Raw genomic sequence first — 15,496 nt, 5'->3', positions numbered from 1 at the left:
GCCTCAGAACATTATCCTTACAAGTCCCAGAACCTCTACACGTTTGCCCACAGGACTTTGTGGCCCATGATCACCCTAAGAAAATCCATGGAGTTGGGTCCCTGTTTCCAGCAGCTCATTATTGTTGGCCGCATCCTCCAGCCAAGATCCCATTTGTTCCACAGGCTCTCACTTGCCAACCAGAACAATATTTGCACAGAATGAGGAAATCCAAAGCCTGGAATGTGGCCCAGTTACTTCTGGGGGCACCAAATGTGGCACCAAAGCAACAGTTGGGAGGATCTCTCGTCTACTGGCAGTGCTCACTGACAACTCAGCACTGGGGAAGTGATGAAAAGGAAGGGAAGAGTAGATGAAGAAGGACAGGTGCCAGGGAAAGGAGGCAAAATGGTCTACAGACACCAAAGCACCTGTCCAGAAAACCAAAGAACCACACAATCATAGAATACCCCAAGCTGGAAGACCACTGAGGCCAACTCCTGGCTCCACAAAGCACTACCCAAAAATCAGAGCTCACACACAGCAAGAGATCTGCATAGATAAAACACCACACATTTTCTAAATATCATGTGGGTGGGATAATAATGATAATAATAATAATAATAATAATTCAGGCATGATTATTTTGAATAACCCAGAAAATGAACACAATACTTAATAGGACTTCAGCTCCTTCTCCCTTTGCACAATTCTACCTCTTGGCACAAAGCTCTTTCATGTATTCTTATTTACCCAACTCAAACCATAGCGAGAAACGTCAAAGGGATTCTTATAGAGGAATAATAACGTGTCTAGGTTTTAAAAGTGTATGATTTATTATTTTTTAAAGACCATTACTACTGTAACTCATGTCTTGAGGGCAAAGGGCTTCCAAACTGGAAGGAGAAAACCACACAGGAATCTTCCCACTGTGGATTTCATAGAATCAGAGCATAGATGGGTTGTGAAGGACCTTAAAGATCATAGAACCAAGGGATCACAGCACAGTCTGGGCTGGAAGGGACCCTAAGGATCACAGAACAAAGAACAACAGTATGGTTGGAACAGAAGGCTCCTCACACCCCCAGCCCCATCCCTGCCATGGTCTGGCTGCCCCCCCCACCTGCTCAGCTGCCCAGGACCCCATCCATGGCTTTGGGCACCAGCAGGAATGGGGCACCCACTGCTCTGGGCAGCTGTGCCAAAGGATTGGTGTCGTTATTTAGCACTTATGAGACTGAAAGAACATCCAGATTGTTTCAGAGACACAAAATGGTCCAACATTACTGAAATTGCTGATGTTAAAAGAGAATGTTTCCTATGCAAATGTGGAAATCCAGGAAAAGACCTGCTGTGTGCCAAAACATTCTGACCCACAGCCAAAACAGCTTCTTTTAAATGAAGATGCTCTGCACTGACAGTCTGGATGCTGCCTGACTGGCACTGCTCAGCGTACGGGATCCAAACATTTCCATGAAGATTACACCATGCAGAAGCAGCCTATCCTGAACCATTCTTTAGGATCAGAAGCAACGAGCACAAACCCAGCGTTGTTGTCTGAGCTCCAGGGTCCAAGTCAAAAGAATGGTGTGATTCCAGCATTCACTGTTTTTGTAAGGAAAGGTCTCGGAGGAGGGATGGAGAGGAGGGAATTGAAACCAGAGACGCGCAGTGTGTCTGGCAATCTTTGTAATCTCTTCACAACGCTCCTGAAAATCATCTAGGAAGACTTCACTCATTTAACAAAAGACAGCTTTGGGTTTCAGTCAATTTAAAGCAGAGAGTGGTTGACAAGGATGCTCTGATCGAGTCAGTCCAGTGATTTGGACCCCCTTCTCTGAGTATGGACCTGCCATGTTGTTCTCTCCAGAAACGCTGCCCATTATCAGGCAGCACAACGGCAGAAGGAAATACAGAATTCCTTTTATTGTGGTCAGGAAGGACACAGCTGTATGCCCAATTTTCTGTAGGATCACAGCAGAAATCAGCTGAGGAAGAAGACGTTACATTCTTCTCTTTCTCCTCCGGCCTCTCACGTATTTGATGCTCCAGGCAGTTCCCTGGAAATGGTTTATTTTGCTCCTTTGAGGACAGCGATGCCAGCTGATGAAACAAGCTTCTGATTGAAGCAAGGTTCAATGCCTCTTGAGCTCCAGCAGCTCGGGTCCATCCCACAGCCCTCTGGGGCACAACCTCTCCGTGATACCCAACTTCACAGCTGCACAACCTCCCTTGAGGACACCAGTGCCAACCAATAAAGCCTTCTCAGAATCACCCAGGTGTGAGACTGGGGCTGCAACACAGCACCCAGCAGGCCAAGGCTCCTGCTGGTAACACAGTGAGGATGCAGAACTGTGATGACAGCAGATAAAGGTTCTTTGCTTCCCATCTAACCCGCCTTAACCTCACACTGCCCCGCATTCACCGCACGGTCCATGGAAGTGCAGCATTTCCTTCCATCATTCCTGTATTTCCAGGATCAAAAGCACTTTGTGATTCCTGCAAAAGGAATTGCAGGAATGTAAGTTGTATTTTTATCTGATGGTGGAATTATTAAAAAGGAGTCATGCTGTCAGGGGGACATGCAGCAGGGCTCCCATCTCATTTTCTTGCCAACAAAAGTGCTTTTCTGGATACTGGGACATTGTGACAACAGGGAGACACACACCAGTGAGCTGTGCACATATACAGAACATAACAAACTGGTTTGAGTGGGAAAAGGTACAGCTAACAGCACACAGTGGAAATTAAGAAAAGAAAAAATTAGGCCGAGCGTCACTTCAAATATATTTAGCTTTCACTGTTTTTTTCCTTTTATGTCCCAGTAATTTGAGACATTTTAAAACTAATCTGCAGGGAAAAAATCTGAAGATGAAATGCAGGAAGATGGAAAAAGATTAGCTAAAAGAGTCTTCTGCCTTCAGTGAGGAAATCTTCTTTCTTGACTTTTGGATGTGGGATCATTCCCATCCAGCCCACTGCTCTGATTGCCCAGAAGAGCTGGTGGTCTGAACAGAGCCATTAAGGTTGAGAAAGACCTCTAGGATCACCAAGTCCAGCATCAACCCAACCTTACCATGCCCACTTACAGAATTGTTAAGGCTGGAAAAGACCTCTGAGACACCCAAGTACAGCCCCAACCCATCCCACCATCCATGCTCCCAATCTTGGACACCTCCAGGGACAGCAACTCCACCTCCCTGTTCTGATGCATCACCACTTTTGGAGAGAAGAAATATTTCCTAATATCCTACCTGACCCTCTGAACTGTTAAGCAGTACGACACACTGCAGGAGAAATTTGGGTGCATGTTTGTCACCGTATGGTCAGTCAGTTTGGGAGGTAGATAATTACCAAGGAGGATGCTGTGGTTTAAGAAAGCAATAAATTAGGGCTTCAGGCTGGCTCACAATGATTTACATCCTAGAGGGGAAAAGCAAAACAAAGCCTAACAAAACCTTACACTGAGAGAATGGGTAGATTTAATGGGCCTTTTTCAGCCCTAGCTTGTAAGTCTTCTTAATTAACGTAAAACAAAATGCAAGATGACAGCTATGAGCATAAAAAACCAGACTGCCCAAAGCTGGGACAGCTCAGACACAGCCCTCAGCTCTGCAGTCAAAGTGAGGCTGTGGGGGATGTGACCCCTGGTTACAGGGCCAGCATGGGCTGCAGAGGGGACCAATGCCCCCGTGGCACTTTGCCACCCCAAATCTTCACTGGCAGAAAGCCTACAAGGATTCCCTGCAGAACAGGAGATGGCAGCAGATCAGTGAACACTCTGGAGCTCTGGAAAGAAAAAGCCACACTGCAGGCTGAAGAGCTGTGTTTGTGTTGGTCCCCAAAGACCTCCAAGATCATCAAGTCCAACTGTCAACCCATCACCACCACACTCACAGTATCATTAATGATGGAAAAGACCTCTAGGATCAGTCCAGCCATCAAGCCCACCCAATCCTAGAATCATTAAGGCTGGAAAAGACCCCCAAGATTTCCAAGTCCAACCATCAGCCCATCACCACTCACAGGATCTGTCCTCTGCTGCATGCATACCATCAAAAGGAGGATTCATTCCACCACTGAGCTGAAGTGCTCCACAAAGATTCACAACCAAGTGTGTTTCCCTGCTTTACCTTGCAGAATCTCAGTGCCTATCACCAAACCAAGGGCAAAGCTCTGTGCGTTCCTGCGTGTTTTCACACCGCCTATCAGCACCACATTCCTCCTGCCCAGTCTGCAGCAGATAAGAACAACACAGATCCAACCCACAGCACCAACCTCAGCTTGAGACAAATGGCTCCATGATGCAGAACGTTGTGTCTCAACAACACAACCAGAGCTGGCCTGGCTCTGCAGCCCCGAGTTCTGTGCATCTGGAAAGCAACGCTGCCTCAGGGCTGCAAAGGTCACTGCCCTCCCTGCTCCCTTCTGAAGCAAACCAATGCACCCCTGAGGTCTTCAGGCATTTCCAATTGCATCCCTGCCCATGCCTTTAATTAATGGATTAAAGACTGCAGGTGTTACTTCTCCAACTATTTTTGACTGCAACTCAGAATACAGTTATCAATAAGATGAACACAAACAGCCACTGATTCCACTCCTCCAGCACAGAGTAAAATGATAAATTACAGAATGGTTGGGTTGGAAGGGATCTTAAAGATCACAAACCACGCAGGCATCGTCAGTCAGTGCACAGCAAGGGATGGAGGAAGGAAAATGGAATTAACACCACTTGTTTTCTTTTCCCACCCTTCCTCACTACAGATTCAAGGTAGATGCTGAAGCTCCAAATTGGCTTCCTAAGCCAAGAGCTTATTGTGACTCCTTTGAAACAACAAAAAAATAAAGGAAACAAGAAAAATTCTTAACATTTCTGCAATTCTGCCTAATCCTTCTGAATCTAGGAGGTGCAGGAATCCAATCTGGATGGGTCTTTGTCACAGACTCCACCGGTTTTACAGGATCCAGGAGTCATTTGGATAGCAGATCCCGTGGATAACTGATTCCATTAACAAGATCCTTGAACTTTATTAGAGTACTCAAATATTTTACTGATAAACAAAATACCTGCAAATGATGTATTTTAGTAGCCATGCACATTTTTCCTCTTTTTGTAAGCAATAATCAAACTGGCACGCTGATATCACCAAGTCTTTATTAATTGTAATTGATTTAAACACCTGCCTCCATTCACTTCTATTAGTAAAGCTATGAAGTATTAATCACCAGTGCATTACGTGGTGACACCTCGTGCATTTGCAGTGCCAGACACTTTGAAGACATTTCCAAGAGGGGTTCTATGCACTATTTGAAACCAATGCGTTTCTCATTACTTGTGTCTGATCAAATTTTACTAAAAATGATGTGGTGACTTTTAAGTGAGTCTGACAAGCAGATTTATACAGCTCCTTAATCCCAAAGGAACCTAAAGACACTTTCGATCTCAGCACTAAGTTATGCACAGAGATTGCTTAAGCTGCCTCTGAACTGAAGCCGCAGAACCTTTTCATAACAAGAAGAAATGAAATTATTCACCTTGGAATTTGGTCAGCACAGCAGTTAGAACACATTACTCGTGCAAAACACATCTCGGTGCAGCACAGTGACCCTGAGCAGTCGTGGCTTTTAGTTCTTATCTTGCCTTTCTCTTTACAAACATCCTCCCACCTTACCAGCTCCAAACACCCTTCGTCAAAGCAAGCTCCTCACAGACCTTTCCCTGTATGAAGGCCAGAAGCAGGAGCTGACAGCAGTCAGCAAACCCTCCCTAAGCTCACCTCCAATTATCAGCTCCAGTTAGCAGCCAGCTCTCCAAAGGCCCAGGTGCCAAATACTTCCACAAAAAGACAATAAGTTAGCAGCCAAACGTTAACAACACCAACCACCAGGAATGCTTCCATGGCACTGCACACCTGTAGGACCACGAGACACGTGGAACCCCAGGCCTACAACAAGATGGCCCCATCTCTTCTTGTAGATATTAAGCTGATGCATGCTTGACCTCAACTAAAAGAGCAAGAAAAAGTAAATTCAAAGGGCTAAAGTAAAGCCTAACTTATTACACGGGCCAGTCAGCTGCTCTCACACCTTTACTCAGAGCTCCTTCACAAATACAATTATCACCTTCTGGAAAACAAAGCCCCCAACCCCCCAGTTACTGCTCTGTACATCTGACACAGCCAGCAGATAACCATGTTTGCTGATCTGCACATTAAACACAAACTCTGAACGTCAAAGCCATGCATCTTTCCATTTACAGAAAATAGGCAAAAGTAAAAGAATGGAGCTGATTACCTCAAATAATGGGCTATAGAAGAAAAAACGATCAAGCTTCAATCTCACTGTTGTGACTATGTAAGTGATGACAGAGGAAACACATTTAACCACTGAATCCTTGTCAACCTCACCTACTTCAGAACTGCTAGGAGGACCTGAAGGAGTCACTGCTGGGTGCTGATACCTCCTGAAGCACTCTGTACAATGAGAAGCAACACCCTGCTCTTCTTTCATGCAAATGGTCAATTCTGCACCACTTTGGCCACATGACATGAAGAACTTCCCCCAGGTTTCTGCACCTCCTGAAACCTCACTCCTTCTGCACAGAGCTGGAACAGGAGCTCAAAAATGGGCATTTATTACATTATTAACAGGATTCGTAGCTATCAAATGAGATTATTTACTGGATATACATAACCAGTCGCTGCCATTTCCCCTTAATACCCAGAGCTGGAATAATTCTGGACTAAAATAGTTAATTACCCGTAGTAGTTTTATCGACCGAGTTATAATCCTCAACCACAGAATCTTCAATCACATCACTGATCTTCTGCCATGGCTCCAGCTCCTCCTCCTCACATTCCATAAAAAGGTCCGTGTCCGCCATCCTGCAAAAGAAAAGGAGAAAGCCCTTTATGGGATAACTGCATTTTGTCAGGCAGCAAAAGCTTTATTGTAAGTATGATTCTAACAACAGAATTATTATCTTCAGGAAATTCAGTGATGTTTGCCTAGCAAGCCTTTGGTTTTAACTTAAAACTGGAGCGCTTTTGCCTCTCCTCCTGCATGACAAAACCAAGTTACCGGCTTCAAAAGTAGAATCCACTGCCCCAAACTGCAGAACCTTAAAATAAGCGAGGAACTTGGGAAGAATAATCAAGAGTTTTATTCTGTTCGTGGCTCTGAGTACTCTAAGATTACTGCCAGTATACAAAAGAGACCACATATCCGACCATAACCACTAAGTCTGCTCCAACCCATCCCTGGGTGAGCACATCACTGCCAGTGCAGGACATCACAACCCTCAGCACTTCCTGCCTTCCCAATCTGTTGGTGTTTCTGAGTCCCAGTGTGCACCAAACAGGTTTTTTGGATCTGCCTACAGCGACAGTCAGGTGTTTTCTGCTGGAGTTGCAGCCAAGCCAGACATCAGTGAAATACAGACCTGAATGCGCCAGAAGTTAAGGGTTCCATCGGACATTCCGACCACCCAGTCAGAATTACACCCACAATTCTGTTATCAACAGCCCCCAGTGTCCTGCAAGTGGAACGAGAGATTTGTTCTCCACATCTGGGATGGAAACAAGGAACGAGGGCTCAAACTGAAGAGCAGAAATTCCACACCCGCCCCAAGAAAAGCTTCCAGCACAGCCCAGGAGCCACAGATCTCCAGCTCTGGATCCCTAAGAACAGACAGATGGCAAAAAGAGGCGCACACAGCATCGAGTCAGAGCAGTGCCCTCCTGGGGACATCGAAGGATCCGTTTTTGTATGAATTACACCCCTGTTAGCAGACAGCTCAGCACTTCAACTAACAGCAAGGACGCTCCACATGGGGAAACAATTCAAAACTGACAGCCCTTAACTCTTGTGAATACAGAAAACACCCCTAACACAGCACAGAGGCCACCTCACCCCACCGAACCCAAATCTCTGCTCATCAGCACTGTGTGAGCACAACGTTTCACACTGGGCATTTCACGTGCCTGAAATTCTCGTGATCCACGAGCCAAAAAGGAGAGCCAACCGATGAAAACATGCCGGTCTCTCATCAAATAAAGTTCATCCTATGATGAAAAATCACAACTCATTGTCATAACCCCAGGGAGCAATTAACCACGTGCACTGCACAGCTCAGAAAGGCTCTCATTCTGCACATCGTCCGGCACCTGCACGCCTCAAAGACATCTCCAACACCTTCTTTTACCCACTGCAGTTTTGTTATTAGAAAGAGGAAAAGTGTTAACGGCATTTTAAGGGTAGGAAGCAGAAATCGAGCTGTGAAAGGCTCTACAAGAAGTGAAATAAAACTCCCGATGCTCAGCCCTCACCCACTGCACCAAACACAAATTTCCTTCTGTTTAAGACAAAAGAAAAACAACACAAAAGAGACAGAAATTATTTCTGGCTGACAAACGAGATGGGAACAGACTCCAGAAATGCAGCTCTGAAATGGGGGTTTGGGCACAAATCTGCTACAGGGGAGGCAAGAACCAAAGGAGCCACATCTCCCCTCTGCCCGTTAACTTTTGTTTAATTACAAAATCTTATCAAACCCGGCAGCATCTCCTAGGAGATGGACGCACTGATCTCCAACGCTGGCCGACCCACAATACATATTTATGGTTTTCTGTATTCCTGCTCTGCAGAAACCTCCAGAATCAAAACCGAGGTGGGGAATCTCCTTGGACAAAGCTTCTCCCCCTGCAAAAGGCGACACTGACAGCAGGAGCTGCTCCTCGGAGCCACGTTACGGCACGGCCACAGTGATGGGCAGCTACAGATAGGATAAATAACCCCATCTATTAATTAAAGCAGGCACAAATGTCTCTGCAGGAAGGTTAGGGAGGCTTTGCGCAGATTGGGAGAAATATATTATTCAGCAGCTCGTAATTATTCAGAAGATGCAAAGACAAAATGCTAAAGAGGCTGTAGTTACACGAATCTTCTGACACCAACTTGCATTATGCGCAGATATTTCATCTGTTCTATCAACCGAACCAAGAAAATGTCTCCTCTCTTCTATAATGCAACAGCTTTGTTTTTCAGAGCTTTGATCTCGAATATTTCTGGATGTAAGAAGCCTTTGCTCAATAAAATGATTAATCCCAATGATAAATGCTCCACGTTTAGCTCTTCAGCACACAGTTGGCAGATGTGCAGCTGAAAATACGGATGCCAAAGAAAAAAAGAGAGAAAAAAAATGACAAAGTGTGGAGAAATCGAGCCTTGCAGAAAGGTGTTTCCTCTCCCTTCGGTTGGAACCGCCACGTATCAGCCCCATACAAACACCAGCAGGACTGCAGGACATAAATCCTTCATTTCCATCAGCTGTGGTTTGTACTCATTGTTGTCATACAAGGGGGAAAAAGCCAACAGCCATCAAACTCCTGCATTGAGGCTCATTACAGAGCGATTCCCATTAGCAGGGGAAATCCAGCAATGCTGAATCGTTACAGATTTCCCCACCCTAAAAAAGGGAGAAATCTCTCTAATCCTCATTCAATAATAATAATAATGATAATAATAATAATAATAAATCCTAGCCAACAGTAATTCCAGCTGAAATTGGGAATCTGGTCTGAGATCCAATGATATCTCATTATCAGTGAACGCTCTCACATGGTTGGAAAGGCATCAGACAGCCCTGATTGGGGGCTGCTCTTGGATTCCCAGCAGCAAACAACTGGAAAGAGACGACAAACCTCACACTCAGAGCATCGCTGCACAGCATCGCCAGCTCCCAAGCTTCCAAAACAGAGAAATAAACCAAACAAGCACTAAACCCACCTCAGCGAGGTGGCAAACAAAGCATCCAGCTTCCATCCCACAGGCTTTAACTCAGGGGATTCGCCTCCTCCCAGCAGTGTGAGCAGGGAGGATCAGGTGGGAGCGTTTCCCATTACCTGTGGGTAGCAGGTTGTGCTCAGAGCCGCACAGCTGCATCCCATTGAAGTGATCTCCAAGAGATGTGTGTTGTGTATTTACAGCTTCATTCACAGCTTGCTATTATCTGAGACAAACAAACAAGTTATGGCATACATATGTTGGATACACACGCACCACTTTTAAAAAGGACTTCAAATTAATGACTCGTTCAGAATTCACATGATGGGACGCGCTGTTCTTGCTCTACGAGCTTCACTTTCTAAGGCTTTTAATTAAAAAAAAAAAAGAAAAAAAGAAGCATAAATACATCCGTACTTGTCAGGGCACCGCTGGTGGCCCAATTTCTGCTTACTGGGTGAAGCCATCTGCAGCACACACAGCCCTGAGGGCACGCTGGCAGGTCAGGAATAAGAGCATCCTGCCTTGTACAGGTGAGGAGCTGAAGCAGAAAGAGGAGTTTTGTTTAATGGGAACCAGTAGGAGGGGTGGGCTGCTTCACAACACCCTGCCTTCCCAGCACTGAGTTAGCACAGGCTACCAACACGGCCACTCCACAGCTCTGCTCCAGTCAGAGGCAGAAGTTTTGGGAGCAGTGAAGGATGCGGGCACCTCAGTGCTGCTCTGTGCTCTGGGCTGGTTGCACTGCCTTCATTGAGCTAGGAACAAACTCGTGGTTCAAACACATCTGTACTCCGTGCATCACGTGGAGTCATCAACAGCACTAACACTGAAGGATGCAGCCAGTCTTACAAAAAGTCCAACTTACAGCTCTTTGTGCAACTGTACAGAACCACCACAGAACAAACGTTGTACAACCTCTGCAGAATGAACCATCACAGAATGAACCACTGGAGAGACAACCAAAGGACCACCGTAGGACCACCCCAAGCAGCTTGGGTTGGAAGGGAGCTTCAAGACCATTCAGTTCCAGCTCCCCGCTGTGCATCTCGCCTGAATTTACAACATAAAAGCACCTAAAGGAGCAGTCAGAGCCAACCAAATGGGAGCACACAGCACTACCAAACAAGCACCCAACAGTCTCAGCCACCTCCAGCACAGCACCTACCGCTGACCAAGGAAATTATGGGATGGTTCATGGACCTGACAGGATGCCAGGCATCTCCCAGCAGTGCATTTCAGCACAGGTGACTCAGAGCCCTCGCACAGCACTGCGGTGGCTGGGGACAGAGCTGGCCTGGGGAAGGCAGAAACATCATCCCTGCCATCCACCCCCACAGGGGAAGGGACCTCTGCAACAGCTGCTTGGAGAAAAGGGCTGCAAGATGGGGGCACGGGGAGCACAAGTGGGGCAACGCACATCCCTGTGCACTGAGCTGCACTGAACGTGGCACAGCTGTGCTGTCACTGAGCTCTGTGCATCAGCTGCAGCTCAGGAAATCCCAGCTCAGCACCAAACTTTTCTCAACTCCTTGCCAGAGGTTTGTCAGGCTTTATGCCAGCCTAGATTTGCTAGGGAAGATTTAATTGCAGCGCGGTTCAAATGCTATCAACATATCAATCCTTTCCCCCAACTCCCTAAGGAAAAATATCAGCGCAAAAAATACATGTTAAGAATTAATTGACCCTTCAATTTTCCTCACCACTTGCTATAAAACAACCTCCATGCTGAGAGTCCGGAGAAGAAAATCTAAGACGTAAAACCGAGGATCTGTTCCTAAGAGACCTACAGACGAGCTGGGATGACTCAACACACTCCAAGGTAGAAATTAATACATAAACCAACTTCTGAGTGCCCGCTGCTCTCCATTTTGTCCAACCCTGGTGGACGTGCAGGCTCAACACAATTCCTGTCTCGTTACTTTTCTCGCTCACTTTTAATAATGGCAAGGAACGCACCTTCACTTTTTAAGAACCTGACGAGGTTACATTAAATGCAAATGAATCCTGTGATAAAGGTTCCTGCTGTCAAGACACGCCGCAATCCCTTCCCTGAAGAAAAGATAATGTTCTTCGGTGGCTCTTAATGAATAACTGGCACAGCTTCGAGCTGATATAATCTCAGTGATGAAAATGTTGGATGATGTTTTCATTAGTGTTTATTTGGCCATTCATCATGAGCAACACCTCTGAAAGAAGGGAGCAGGTGGAGGCTGGGCAGCCACATCCTTCACACCGAGGTGAATCCGCTCTGCGCTCTGCTGGGTACCCAACTTCTTCCACAGCCATATTAAATTTGCTATGAATGCCTTCATTTAAAGTCCTCTGTATTTTATTAAAGGCTTTGATGTGTGTGATGCCTACTAATTAAAATCTATTATTACACTCAATTTTAATGATTGTTATCTACCTTACAGTTGGAAGTGCTGAGTGATGAAAACAAACCGCTTTCTGCTATGTGTCTCTGCAGCTCTGCTGAACACTTGGGGCATATTTTGTGACCATGGCACTACCCTGAAACTGCTTCTGGAGCCCACCAGCTGTCTGCAGTTCCATTCCTGCAAATTGCACGGAGAGTGGGGCAGGTCTGTCAGAACGAAAGCAGTCGCTGGTCCTTTGACAGTCTCCAAGCAGCTGTGGGATTGTGCACACAAACAACACAGCCATATATATCCACAACACACTGCCATCTGTGAGCAACACGTGCAGAACCCCCGGCCCAGACAGAGCTCAGCGCTGCGGGACGGCCCCACTTCTGCTATTAGGCACAATACAACCGCAGATAAAATTATACCCAGGCACGGCACTCAAGGATAAAACTTCCCATCTGCAGCAACCTCAAACCATCAGCACACAGCAAGGTTCAGCGCAGGGAAGATGCAGAATTCCCATTTCCTCACAAAGCCTTTCCTAAAAGAAGCAACAGATCCCCAATCCTCCACCCTGAGGTTGACCTGCATGCTCTGCCCCATTTCACTATGGGTAACAGCTCCTGCCACAGCCAGGCTGATACAACTAACGTGATGCACGTTGTTGTGTGGCATGAGTTTTGTGCAGGGCAGTGCAAGCCTGCACGCACTTGGTGACACAGCATGGAGCAGAGCAGGGGATGCAGAGCTGGGGTGTCCCACTGCAGCCACCGGGCTTCTTTGGGACTGAAAGGCAGCACCACAGCGTGGTGTTGAATAGAACAGTGCAAGTAGCTCAACAGCAAACACTTGGATTCAGCAGGTGCAGCCAGGAGAAGTGTGGGACCACACAGACACGGAACGTGTTGGGTTGGAGGAGAGCTCTTAGCCAGTAGCTCGGGTTGGAAGGCATCTCCTAAGATATGGGTTGGAAGGGATCGAAATGGGTTGGAAGGGATCGCCGAGCGGTTGGACCGGGTTGGAAGGGCTCGAGTTCGGTTGTGTTGGAAGCGACCAGGCTGGAAGGGATCCCTCAGCAAACAGCTCAAGTCAAGAGAATTCCCACTGCGAATGGATTGGGTTGCAAGGGATCGCTTAGCAAATGGGTTGGACGGGAACTTCCAGACCCCTCAGTGAACGGCGTGGGCTGAAAGGCTCGGCCTGGCAACTGCGTCGGGCTGGAAGGGCCCCTCCTGCAGCCCCGCACTGCCGTGCCCGCAGCCCCGAGCTCGGTCACCACGGGCACAGCGCAGGGGCCTCTCCGTGCCACCGACAGCCACGGACACAAAGCAGCGCTCAGCACCGCCCTGCGCCCGGGGGGGCTCCGCGGGGACGGCGCAGACCGAAGGGCCGCGACCCCCGTCGATACCGCTGAGCGCCGGGGGGCGGGGAGGGGCCGAAGGCCGCAGCGGGGCTCGGGGGGGCGCGGGGCCTTCGGGAGGGGCCTCTCGGCACGGAGCGCGGCCCCCCCCCGGGGCTGAGAGCGCCGCGCCTGGGAGAAAGGCAGAAAAAATAACCCCGGTGCCAACATGGCCGCCCACCGACGTGGGGGGGCGGCGGAGCTCCGGGGGGGCGTGCGGGGCGGAGGGATCGGGGCCGCATCACCGCGGGGGGTGTGAGAGGATCCCTCCGCCCCGCGGCACGGCGGCTCCTCCCCCCGCCCCCCCCATTCCTCCCCCGCTTTGTGTGCGCCCCTCTTCCCCCCCCCTCCCCCCATCCCCGGGCGGTTGGAGCCGGTTCACCCCCAACTCCCCCCGATCCCTCCGCCCACGGCACATAACGGACCGCGGCCTCCTCCTCCCACCCCCCACCCGGCTCTCACCTTCCCCGCTCCGCGCGGTCCCTCAGCCCCGGGAGCGCAGCGCAGGTGGCATCGGGCGGCAGGCGGAGGGCCGGGGGGGGGCGGGAGGAGGAGGAGCCGCCGCGGGGGGATACACGCGGAGCCGCCGCACTCCACACACACACAAAAAGGGGACCGGGCGGCGGAGGGAGACGGTGACGTCACTTCCTGCCGGGACGCGATGCGCCGCGCGGATTGGCGAACGTTGAGGTGACGTCACTCGGAGGGCGGGGCTTCCGCCACCGCCTCCTCAGGGGCGGCGGAGCGGCGCGAGGCGTGAGCGGTGGGCTGCGCTCCTCCGCGGAGACCCCACAGCCACCCCTACGGCCACCCCCACCGCCACCCCAACGCATTCCTGTCCCCAGCCCCAGCCCGTCACCCCGTCCCCGCTGTCCCCAGGTGCCACATCTCCGTGTGAAGTGGAGAAGTGGTGGAATCGCCGTCCCCGCAGGTATCCCAGGACCGTGGAGATGTGGCAGATGGGGCCGTGGTTAATGGGGACGGGCTGGGGCTGGACGCGGTGATCACTGAGGTCTTTTCCAACCTCATTGATTCTGCATTCTGTAGTTACTGGCTTTGGGTTGGCGGCGTGTTGAGTGCCCAATGCCTCCATTGTGGTTATTGATTTGCAGGGAGTTCTCCATGTCTCACCACCAGCAGACAGCTCTGTTTTGGTGCTTGGCAGTGCTGTCCGGAGCCAGACCTCCACTTTTGACCTTCAGGAGAGGTTCAGAAGAGCTGCTGAAACCCCTCATCCATTAGGAGAGATGTTGCACAGCCAACAGTGCAGGGCCTGAGTTCTATGGTGTGGCCAGTGATGCAGTTCTGGTGTCTCCAAGTGACCAGGAGGAACATCTGGTGATGGAGGAGGTTTCTGGGAGATGTGGGAGACCTTATTAATGAAGCAAAGAGGCAAATCATTTCATCTCCCTTCTGTGAAACTCATAATTAGATCAAAAGTGGACACAAATGTCACTTCTCAGGGACAGCTTCAAGATGAATGCTTTGGACTGAATGGCCATCAGCATCTCCACAGGTTCCTGAACACCACTGATGAGGTGGGTGCAACAGGCGAGTGCCTTCAGGATCTGTCCCCATAGAGTAAATGGGCTTGGAAAGACCTCTAAGGTCACCAAGTCCAACCCCACCCCACCCCCACCACCGTGCCCACCCCCCACGTCCCTCAGTGCCTCCACATCCACCCTCCTCTTGAGCACCTCCAGGACAGTGACTGCACCACCTGTGCTGAGCAGTGTGCCCTGCAGCCTGAACCCGACGTTGTGTCTGTAAGCAACCCAAACATAACTAAAGCAACCACAGAAACGCTCACAGTTGTGCATTTCCTTCACTATGTGTCTGGATCGGTGCCACCCGAGTGCCCCGCGCCATCGAGCCAACAGATCTCCCTGGGATTCTCCCTACGTTTCTCCCACAGATGATTTCAAATGATTCATGTCTTTAATAATAAACTTCTTATTGTGAATAA

At 49.1% G+C, this 15,496-nt stretch overlaps 1 protein-coding gene and 1 long non-coding RNA gene across 5 annotated transcripts in view; one reads left to right on the top strand and one right to left on the bottom strand.

Moving 5' to 3' along the window:
- POGZ (pogo transposable element derived with ZNF domain) overlaps positions 1–14,153 on the bottom strand; it is a 27,569-nt gene extending 13,416 nt beyond the window's left edge. For 3 of the 4 annotated variants that reach the window (XM_085209820.1, XM_085209821.1, XM_085209822.1), the window contains exons 1-2: positions 13,993–14,153; positions 6,739–6,863 (exon numbers count right to left, since the gene is read on the bottom strand). In XM_085209820.1, coding sequence (XP_085065946.1) covers positions 6,739–6,862 — 124 coding nt within the window. In that variant the 5' untranslated portion in view covers position 6,863; positions 13,993–14,153. Of the gene's footprint in view, positions 1–6,738; positions 6,864–13,992 lie in introns of those variants that run through there. The other variant, XM_010724009.4, reaches the window with a different exon arrangement.
- Positions 13,967–15,496, top strand: LOC146542664 (uncharacterized). Its single transcript, XR_014879842.1, has 2 exons — positions 13,967–14,461; positions 14,643–15,496. It is a non-coding gene; the product is annotated as an uncharacterized LOC146542664 (long non-coding RNA).

Source organism: Meleagris gallopavo, chromosome 27, assembly GCF_905368555.1.
Source record: "Meleagris gallopavo chromosome 27, MGAL_WU_HG_1.1, whole genome shotgun sequence".
Lineage (NCBI taxonomy): Eukaryota > Metazoa > Chordata > Aves > Galliformes > Phasianidae > Meleagris > Meleagris gallopavo.
Note: the sequence above shows the minus strand (reverse complement) of the source record. Positions and strands in the feature narration are given on the sequence as shown.